General features: G+C 47.2%; 1 protein-coding gene across 1 annotated transcript in view; it reads right to left on the reverse strand.

Annotated features, from left to right (window-relative positions):
* Nucleotides 1-5,994, reverse strand: part of LOC134077498 (axin-1-like) — a 19,106-nt gene extending 13,112 nt beyond the window's left edge. Inside the window, exons 1-2 of the mRNA XM_062533150.1 lie at nt 5,824-5,994; nt 3,284-4,492 (exon numbers count right to left, since the gene is read on the reverse strand). Of these exons, the coding sequence (XP_062389134.1) occupies nt 3,284-4,425 (1,142 nt within the window). The 5' untranslated portion in view covers nt 4,426-4,492; nt 5,824-5,994. The remainder of the gene's footprint in view (nt 1-3,283; nt 4,493-5,823) is intronic.
* Between the last annotated feature and the right edge of the window lie 5,566 nt (nt 5,995-11,560).

The following is an 11,560-nucleotide window of genomic DNA, read 5'->3' on the forward strand; positions in this document are numbered from 1 at the left end:
CAACCATCTCACACACACAACCACCGGCAGATGAGCACCTCAAACACACAACTGACCTCACACACAGAAAAGACCTCCCAACACAACCTCAAATACAAAAGTCTCGTCTAAATCAAACTCACACAACCTCAAACACAAAAGTCTCGTCTAAACCAAACTTACACAACAACCTAACAAACACAAACTTCTTCTCTAAACCAAAATCACACAACCTCAAACACAAAGTCTAGTCTAAACCTACCACAACCTCACAAACAGACCTCTAAACTAACCACACAGAACCTCCAAAACAGCACTCTAAAAGCTCAAAACAGACCTACAAACCGGCCACTCACACACCTAGCGCTCTCTCCACTTCAAACCTCGGCTGGCGGGCCCTATCACACTAACCTGTAACAACCGCAGACAAACCTATGAGTAACTTGAAGTTGGCCTCAAATCTCACTCACACACCAACCTCAAAACAAACCCCAAAACCAGCCTCAGCAACCTCAAGCCACCCAGAATCACACCCAGGGCCAGTCTCAAACCGAAATAACATCTCCCAGCTGAGACCTATGGGATACTTTAGCACAGCATCTACCAAATTAACGCTAAGCTTTTATTTGTTAAAAAAGTGGCTGATCACCAGAGAATCAACACATGGATCATGTGTAACTATTTCACTGTCTGTTTGAGAAATTAATTGTTGTGTAAGACAAAGATTTTAAAGAGATATAAGGAGGCTTTTATTTTAGTCTCACAAACAAATACAGTCAGTGCCAGACACCATTGTGCAACCAACAGGGCAACCAGTCATCCCCAACTCACAAAGCCCTATAACTTCCTTAGCTGTTTTCAAATACTTCACAAAGATTTGTTCTGTAACTTCTGTTTGTTTTATTTCACTTGATCAACAGAAAAGATTCTCAATATTCTAGAATCTATTCTATCCTCTGTCGAATTATTCTTTACTAACCGAACCAGCAGAACTGAGCAAAAGCATTCACACAAAAATGTGTCAACTTGGCTACAACGTTTTTGCTTCTTTAACAGATCTGCTCACCCACAATCAATATGCATTGGACAGGAAGACACGTCTCTGCATCTCAATGGTCAATCGACAATTAGGATCAACGGATGGATGGATGCTGACTACACACAGTTAAATGACCACTACGTAATCACCCACCACACCTTTAAATGACCACTATATAATCACCCACCACACCTTTAAATGACCACTATATAATCACTGACCTGGCCTTTAAATGACCACTATGTAATCACTGACCTGGCCTTTAAATGACCACTATGTAATCACTGACCTGGCCTTTAAATGACCACCACACAGTGATGTGGGTCTGGGCCAAATCAGTCACGGATGTTGAGAAGCTGTGTGCGTGCAGTTAGCCTAAAGCTATGAAGGATTTATAATTCTGAGAAATCCAGAGCTGATAACACACACACACACACACACAGAAAATCATACCATACACACACACACGCATATCCTATACACATGCATACCATACACATTCAATCGGTCTCATATGCACAGCCTAGCATACTTGCATGCATATGCACGCACGCACACACACACACACACACACACACACACACACACACACACACACACTCACTTACGCACACACACACACACACACCCTAAAACCACATCTAGACATCTGGAAGATATTTTGACACCCCAGAACAAATGCTCTTGGCTTGACGATTGAGCAACACTCAAAAAAATGCTCACATATGAACTCTATGCTCTCCATACAGAGCACATAAAAGACAAACCACTGCAAACCAGAGCACCTTCAGCTGGGCAATACAAAAGCAACTGCATTCTGTTGCTAGCTTATTGAGTGGTATAGGCTGTGGCTAACAGGATTTGTGTTCACCTCAACAAAATGGGCATAAACTGCTTTCCAGGTTCACAGACACACCTCCGTGTCCCAAGACAATTGCAGCATCATAGGCCTATTGCAAAAATCGAATCAATACTGACATATGATATGAGTAAAAGTAAGGATGAATTATGCTAGTATTTCCTGGTTGTAGGTTACAGTATATATTCCACATAATATCGACACTAGTCACACAGAACAACTAGAAAAGCACTCAGAGAGCAGCAACTCCGGCTGTGTTGTTCTTCTAGGTTGTCATACATATGAACTTAAACTATTCCGATCGCCACCACTTCGTGGCCATACCATGCCTCACGGGATCAAAAAAGTCTATTCAGATTACACCACTAAGCGAAAAACATAAACGGCTCCTGAATCCCGACGGTGTTGTTCCGGATCACTCCCAAAATGTAATCGTTTCTTCCTTGGGTCATTTCTGACCTTCCCTAAACAATGTCATCGAAATCCACCCATTAACCACTTATTGAGTTATCTTGCTAACAGACAGACAGACAGACAAACAGAGAAACAAACAAACAAACCCCGGTGAAAACGTAACTATGGTAACTATGAGGTAACTATGAGGAGCCCTTCAGTTCACACCTGAACCGTGTGAGGCAACCTGCTGGTCTTGATATCATGCATCTGGTAGGATGCAATTGGAAGTGTTAGGAGTTACATTTGTGTGTAGAGAAAACAGTGAAAGTAGCAGAGTAGACTGTGTGCAGGTGCACAGTGCATATGGACAACTGAGGTGGGAGAAGCATTAAGGAATCTCTATATTCTTTCTGTGTGTGTGTGTATGTCTGTGTGGGTGTCTATGTGTGTGCGTCTAACTGTGTAAGTGAGAGTGTGCGTGTGTGTGTGTGTCTGTCTGTATGTCTAACTCTGTAAGTAAGCGTATCTGAGTGTGAGTGTGAGTGTGTGTGTGAGTGTGAGTGTGTGTGTGTGTGTGTGTGTGTGTGTGTGTGCACACCTGAATTCCCTGCCGGTGTTTAGTGTGTGTGTGTGTGTGTGTGTGTGTGTGCACACCTGAATTCCCTGCCGGTGTTTAGTGTGTGTGTGTGTGTGTGTGTGTGTGTGTGTGTGTGTGTGTGTGTGTGTCCGTGTCCTACCTGAATTCCCTGCCGGTGTTTAGTGTGTGTGTGTGTGTGTGTGTGTGTGTGTGTGTCCGTGTCCTACCTGAACTCCCTGCCAGTGTTTAGTGTGTGTGTGTGTGTGTGTGTGTGTCCCACCTGAACTCCCTGCCAGTGTTTAGTGTGTGTGTGGGTGTCCCACCTGAACTCCCTGCCGGTGTTTAGTGTGTGTGTGTGTGTGTGTGTCGGTGTCCCACCTGAACTCCCTGCCGGTGTTTAGTGTGTGTGTGTGTGTGTGTGTCGGTGTCCCACCTGAACTCCCTGCCGTCCTGCGGTTTCCTGCCGGTGGCGCGGTGCGGCGCCGTCTCCATGAGCAGCTCCCGCGTCAGCCTGTTGACGGGCGCCTGGTCGGCCGCCTCCTCCTCCGCCTCGCGCTCCGTCCGCTCCCACTCCTTGTCCTCCATCAGCGTGGGCAGGTATCCCGGCAACAGAGGACTCGGCGCGGAGGCCGCCGCCGCCGCCATCGCCGCGGAATCCTCCGGCAGCAGCGCCAGCGACAGCGACGCGGCGACCGCCTTCCCGTTGGCTTGGATCGTGTCCTCGCCGCCGCACGTCAAGGGGCTGCTCTCCCCGCGGCTGGCCGCGCCGTTACCGCCGTTACCGCCCCAGCTGCCGTGCTCGCGGGCGTGCTTGAGGTAGACGTCGGACTTGAGGAAGAGCGGGTACGTGTTCTCCTCCATCCACGCCTGCACCTCCGTCTGCGCCTGGTCGAAGAGCGCCGCGTCCAGGCGCGCCCGCGACACGCAGTCCCGGATGAACGTCCGCGTGGCCGGCTTGATCTGCCGCGCCGCCACGCTCACGCTGCCGTCGGCGATGTACTTCCGGTAGATGGCCTTGGCCAGCTTTAGCCGCTTGCCGCTTTCCACGCCGCCGCCGCCGCCGCCGATATCCGCCGTGCCGCTGGCGGGCTGGCTGCTGCCGCCCGGAAGTTTCCGGAAGCCGCTGCAGGCGAACCAGAAGTCCAGCAGGTCGCCGCAGCCCTCCTGGCAGAGGAAGGCGCGGAAGAGCTGGATGCCGTCCTCGTCGTCCAGCAGCGAGTGGAGCGACTCGGCCCAGCGGAGGTACGGCGGCGTGGGCGAGGCGCTGCCCTCGGGCTCGTAGCCCAGGTCCAGGTCCGAGCGCCTCGGCGTCGCCACCGACACCGAGCCGTCGTGAAGTCCGCGGTAAGAGTCTCCGCCAAAGCTGCTGCCACCGCCGCTACTGCTGCCGCCATTGCCGCCGCCGCCGCTTCCTCCTTTGGTCGGGTAGAAGCTGTGGTGGCACAGCGGGCGGCCATGGGTGGCCAGGGGCGACGCCATGGTGTCGCCCTCCATGCCCGGCACGGGCGGGCGCGGGGCGTCCTCATTGAAGTGGCCTCCCAGGTCGGCATGGCGACTGCGGATCCTGACGCTCATTCTCCCCTGCGGCCGGACACTTGTGCGACGACGCAGGGCTCAGAATCGGGCAGTCGGGCAAGTCATCCTGAGAGGGAAGTGAAATGAGACAGAGTTGTGATACAATTTTTTTTTTTAGATTCTCTAACAGATTATTTTAGATTCTATCTTCATGTTTTTGCTGATGAGAGTTTGTATTTTGTGACTCCTATTTTACAATTACTCTAACGACAAATACACCCACTTACTAGATCACAACGCACAGGTCCACTTGGTAACCACAACTTATTGCTTATAAAAAATATACCACTGGACTGGACTGAACTTACGTGATAAAAGAAAAAGGAATACTGACTTGGTCTGTTAGGCAGAACAACGGGGTATATAATGGGTCTATGCCCAATGAGAAACTGTAATCTTTAGACCATGGTGCGTTGGAGAGGAAAAGTATAAAATAGGGTGAAATACATCGTTTGCAAGGGATGATTACTGGGACAAACTACCGACTGGTTGTAAACGTGAATGTTGAATGAATGGGTTAACATGATAATTGCAACATTATCTAGTTAGCATGCTACTCATAGCAAGCTAACGTTAGCTAGATGTTTGTGATGCAAATAGTACTCTCCTCGCGTTGTAAAAATGATCGTTTCATGAGAACACTAAGGAATGTTTGAGTGTTATGCAAAACTTGTGCTACATTTTCTATTAAGTTGACTGATCAGCGTTTCGTAATGATACTAACATTATTTTGCTAATACCATAGTTTCAACATTACCTTGCTAGCCACTGGTTTATCACCAAAGGAACTTCGCAGGCCGATCGAAACACGCCAATTTCTGATAACTGATTTGATAAACAATCCCCGTATCCATATCGCCATATCGCTAATGTGATTGCAAAGCTTCTTACATTGTTTACAGGCGGCGGGGAACTAACATTAACATCAAATCCGCGTAGCTCAATCGTACCCGAGTGGGCCAAGTGTTACGGATCCCCCCCCGAGTTACCCACCCCAAATGCTTTGAAGTGATCCTTGCTCATTCATCTTGGCCTCTTGCGAAGACGAATGGGGGAGGGGAGCAACAACAAACTCAAGACGGGCCTTTCCTGTGCCGAAACGAGGACTATTCGTTAGCTAGCTAACCAACATTAGCTTCATAACTTTTGATGATTGATTTCGGATGATCCGGGCAGCACACATGAGCCAACGAGGGCTGTGTTCAGAGCAACAACAGAAAATACCGACGGTTTCGGACTGAGTAGGCCATGAAGTAAAACACACACATAGGCATCGTGTCGATGGTTTGAGTTAAACAGAGGGAACGAAAACCACATTAATGCATAGTGTTGCTCGCTAGCATGCAAGCGAGACGCGCAATCAAACACTCTCCTGTTGCTAAAAGTTTCCTACCGTACCTGAAGAAGGTCTCTTCCTTTTTCCGAGTGCATTGGGGATACTGGTTTAAACCGTTCGCGGAGAATCTCGTCATAGTTGCGTTTACTTTAGTTCAAAACAACAAAGAAAACCCGACGTCTGCCTCCACCTCTCCATGGTTGTCTTCAAACACTTGTACACTCACTCACTGGTCTAGCCGAAAATGCATGCTGTGCGTGTGAGAGTGGGGCACAAAAAATGGCGACGCAGCGCCCCCTATGTTCACTACATCAAACTGCAGCTTGTAAATCTCAGCACCGCAAGAATGTCATGAATGGCGAATGGAGACAAGTCCTGGTAAATTTAGTCGCGGGGGAAAGCTTCAGAGGACAGCGCCATCACTGTGGGTTGCAGTGACCAGACAATTCATTCATGTGCGAGGAGGAGTCTAAAAAGGAATCAAAGTTCGACAAACTTCAAATGTAAGGACAGTTTCTACATTTTTATAATATGGCAATTGGCAAAACTATTTACCCAAAGCCTATATTATGAATTAAATTAGGCTAATTTAAGACTGTTAATTGCATTAGCCTATTTTAGCTTGGGCACGTGCATGGGACCGATGCGAGAATTAGTTGTAATCATGATAACGCGATGTCATGATCCCCATACCACTTTACGCAGGGTTAAGCCTATTTCTATCTTATTTTATTGCCATCCAGAGATTCACCAAATTAACAAAACGGTGTAAAACAAGCTGCAATCTTGGGGAGACAACGGAAATAAAGAAGAGAAGCCTAAACCATACCTACCCTCACCTACCCAGAGAAGGTATTAAGTAATACCCACACTTACCCAACATAGTCATCGAAATCAAATTCAGTTGCAATAGCTGAAAAGTCAACAAATTAGGCTTCATAATAAAAAGTTAAGTTCTACCTGCGACGTTGAATTCTTCAGTCATAACAGTGAAATATTCCACAAAACTGCATACTGTGCAATACGCCCTTGCATCTCCAAAATCTAGTAAACATTCGCTGCAGACTGGGATTTAATCGCATGAACAAATTATATTGCCGAGGAAATAGTTTTTTTTTTAATTACCTGATGCTATATATAAAAGAAAGACAATGAGACAAAATGTCAAAAGTCATATGACGCCAAATCTTGTTTGCTAATTAACGCTGTAAAGAATGTCTGGTGTGTCGACGACGTTAAGTTAGGCTACAGCTTTCCAAGCAGCCTAGCCAAGGTTCGATGAAAACGAGTCAGGTGAACAGGCTAGGTAGCCTAGGAACGGTGCGGACAACGGAACGACACAGCAGAGCACTGGAAGGGAAAACTAATGATATCCTAATCCTCGTGGGGTCAGGCAAGGGCGACGTGGGTGTCTTTTTTTTCTCTTTTCAGTAATACATATTCATGACGTATAGCCTTTCCTATAGTCTGCACATTTTTATAGAGGCTGGGTATATATTCCAAATATTTATTGACAATTTCCTGGGCGATATCCGAGTCTAAAACACAATTTAGCCCAAGTCTCTCTCTCTCTCTCTCTCTCTCTCTCTCTCTCTCTCTCTCTCTCTCTCTCTCTCTCTCTCTCTCTCTCTCTCAGAAGTCCCATGAGGACAAAAGGTCAAGGTGGAGACAAAGTCCTCTGACTGTTTGCATTGGTGACAACAATGACAGAAAATTAATGTAACTTATTGAGGAATCGCAGCAGGTTCCAGCAGGATACTAATTGACACCCTTTTAATGTGGCCAAAAAAAAGAGCAACATTTAAAGGTCACATATACCATATACCTCTAACCAATTTCCCGTGAAATATCTTAAACTAACCAAGTCACATATACTGTATAGTTTACAAGTTAATAACACCGTCGACTAGTTTACACAAGACACACAAACATGCATTTCGACCAAACATGTCTTACCTGCAGCCGGTTGCCAAGTGACGTTATTGCCCACACCCGCCACTTCATTATGCTGCGTGTGTCCCCTGACCCCCCCGGAGTTGAGGGACGCTTCTCTGTGACATTATTAGCGGTCGGCTTTCGCGGTCATGAGCCGACTGCTGCCCCCCCAGTAGTGCGTCGTCAACTCCTGAGGCATGCTTCCGTTCTGTGCGTAATAGGAAACAGAAAAAGACATTCCATGAGAAAGTGAATCAAATTCTCGCGGAAATGTGATGTGATAAAGATAATGGGAATGGGAGTGAGCTTTGAATGAACTCTAATGATGCTGAGAATGTTTTTTCGAAAACATTAGGCTGAATACACTGTAGGCTATACGTGTTTTTGTTTGTGTGCAAAAAAAAAATCCCCAATTCCGCCACTTCCACATCCACACACAAACAAACTAACAAGCTATTGAAATTCCAGCGATATCCTCATGCCTGAGTCGTACCAGTAAAACAATGAGGGTGACCTTTGCCACACCAGCAGGGAGATCCACCAACTTCACCCTCATGAATGAAATATGATGGTGGTTATAGGGGGAGCTGTCCGTCTGGCAGAGAGAGAGAGAGAGGGAGTGAGGGAGAGAGGGAGAGTGAGGGAGAGAGGGAGTAGAGAGATGGAGAGATAGAGGGAGGGAGAGAGGGAGAGAGATGGAGAGAGAGAGAGAGAGAGAGGGAGTGGGGAATGGAGAATGGAGAGACAGAGAGAAGGAGAGAGAAGGGGTGGGGGTCGGAGAAAGAGAAGTGGGTGGGGAGATAGAGGAAGAGGGAGGGAAAGAGATAATGGGCAGAGAGAAAGATGGAAAAAGAGAGAAAGATGGAGAGAGGGAGAGAGAGATGGAGAGAGAGAGATGGGGAGGGAGAGACTGAGCAAGGGAAGAACGGTTTAAGAGAGAGAGAGATGGAATGAAAGTTGAGAGACGAGAAGAGGGAACAGGGAAGACAGAGAAAGAGGGAAAGAGAATGTGATGTGATGTGATTGTTATTGGTGGCGCTGACGAATGTGTGTGTGTTAAGAGTGTGTGTGGAGTGTATATGGTGTGTGTGTGTGTGTGTGTGTGTGGTGTGTATGCAGTGTGTGTATATTGTGTGTGTGTGTATGCGGTGTGTGTGTGGTGTGTATATGGTGTGTATGCGGTGTGTGTGTGTGTGTGTGTGTGTGTGGTGTGTATGCAGTGTATGTGTGTGTGTACGGTGTGTGTGTTTGTATAGTGTGTGTATAGTGTGTGTGTGTGTGTGTGCAGTATGTTGTGTATGTGTGTGTGTGGGGGGGTGCGTCTCAGCAGCTCTTTGGGGAGGAGAGGTGAAGGGTAGGGAGCTGGAGGGGGGGTTACGTGGCCCCCAGACCCTGGGAGGAGCTAAAGGTCAACCCCCCAGGAGGGCTGCCAAAGCCCCTCTCTCTCTCTCTCTCCCTCTCCCTCTCTCCCTCTCTCTCCTTAGCTCTCTCTCTCCATCTTAATCTCCTTCCATCTCTCTCCTTAGCTTTCTCTCTCTCTCTCTCTCCCTCTCTCTCCTTAGCTTTCTCTCTCTCTCTGTCTGTCTCTCTCTCTCTCTGTCTCTCTCTCCTTAGCTTTCTCTCTCTCTCCATCTTAATCTCCTTCCATCTCTCTCCTTCACTTACTCTTCACACGTTCTTCTCTTTATCTCTCCTTCATTTCTTAAATGTCTTTCTTTGCATCAGTCTCTTTCTCTCTTTCGTTTTTCATGCTCTCTTTTTCTCGCTCTCATTTTGCTCTCTCTGACTGAATTTGAATCTTGTTCATCCTCTATCTGTATATCCCTCTATTTCTCTCTCTCTCTCTCCCTCTTTATCTGTATATCCCTCTATTTCTCTCTCTCTCTCTCCCTCTTTATCTGTATATCCCTCTATTTCTCTCTCTCTCTCTCCCTCTTTATCTGTATATCCCTCTATTTCTCTCTCTCTCTCTCCCTATCTGTATATCCCTCTATTTCTCTCTCTCTCTCCCTCACTTGTCGACTCTTCATTGTGTTCTTCTCTCCCTCCATCCCCACGTCTCTGTTCGTCCCACACCATCCTGAGGTGTTAAGATGCCGCAGAGCAACACACACACACACACGCGCACACACACACACACACACACACACACACACACACACACACACACACACACACACACACACACACACACACACACACACACACACCTAAAAGCACATTCGCTCACAACCTCACAGTCGTATTCAACAAAACTGCAGCCTTACGTCTCACACATGTACTGTACTCTCGGATACACACACACATACACAGCCAGCAATATACTTATACATGCATACAAAAGTGTGCCAACATATGCATATGGGAACACTCTCTTACTCTCATACTCTTTCTCTCTCTCTCTCTCTCTCACACACACACACACACACACACACACACACACACACACACACACACACACACACACACACACACACAGGTGAGGCGAGAGAAAGGAGAGACTGGGGAAATAGTGGAATAGTGAAATAAGCAGAGGCAGCGGGCTGCAAGATGCAAGATGCACCGATGACCCTCCACAGTGACACCAGCGCAGACGCCCAGGACTCATTACACACGTCAGATAGGACTCACAACCACACTGCAGCACTGCCTCAGTCCAGTGCACCGCATTCAATTTACCCAGAGAATGGATAGATAGAGCAGAGCAGTCAGGCAGATAGACAGCAGAGCAGACAGACAGAGAGACAGATAGATAGATAGATAGATAGATAGATAGAGCAGACAGACCGCATATCAGACAGACAGAGAGACGGATAGATAGATAGAGCAGACAGACAGCATATCAGACAGACAGCATGTCAGACAGACAGAAAGACGGGTAGATAGAGTATACAGGCAGGCAGACAGACAGCATGTCAGACAGACAGAAAGACGGGTAGATAGAGTATACAGGCAGGCAGACAGACAGCATGTCAGACAGACAGAAAGACGGGTAGATAGAGTATACAGGCAGGCAGACAGACAGCATGTCAGACAGACAGAAAGACGGGTAGATAGAGTATACAGGCAGGCAGACGGACAGGCAGAAAGGAAAATAGAACAGGTAGACACACAGACAGACAGACAGACAGACAAGTAAATAGATGGCAAAGCAAGCAGGCAGGCAGACAGAAAGACAGGCAAATTGACAGCAGAGGAGACAGACAGGAAGATGTAGATAGATATAGCAGACAGACAGGCAGAAAGGAAACTAGAGCAGGTATAGACACACAGACAGACAAGTCAATAGATGGCAAAGCAGGCAGACAGAAAGACAAGCAGATAGATTACAGAGCAGGTATACCTAGAGTGAGATAAGTCATGCAGAATGGGTGTCACGGTAGACAGGTGTGAAAAACAGGAATCTGTGAGATGGAGAGACTGCGCGATGGGAGAGAAGATGACATTTTGAAGACATGAGACTGTCAAAGTGTAGATAGGTAGGGCAGAGAGAGAGAGAGAGAGAGGGAGAGAAAGAGGGAAGAGAGAGGGAGAGAAAGAGAGAGAGGTTATGGAAAGAGAAGGTGGTGAGAGGGGAGGGGGAAAGATTGGGCACAATAAACAATAAGCAGGACTCAGGAGATGGAATAGTTTCCCATAATCAGATGTGTAGGACTTGGTATAAATAACAAAACGGTAAATTATACACAGCCTACTGTGTATTCAACTGTATGGTAAAATATGGATGATGGGGACCAACCCCAGCATTAAATGCACCTGAAACTGAAGACAGGGCTCGAAGAGAGTACTGAGGATCTTTAGCTAAAATAGTTAGGCGTACCTATGAGAGTGTTTTCAACACACTGTCCACAGTTTCGTGAAGTA

Source organism: Sardina pilchardus, chromosome 1 (genome assembly GCF_963854185.1).
Source record: "Sardina pilchardus chromosome 1, fSarPil1.1, whole genome shotgun sequence".
NCBI lineage: Eukaryota > Metazoa > Chordata > Actinopteri > Clupeiformes > Clupeidae > Sardina > Sardina pilchardus.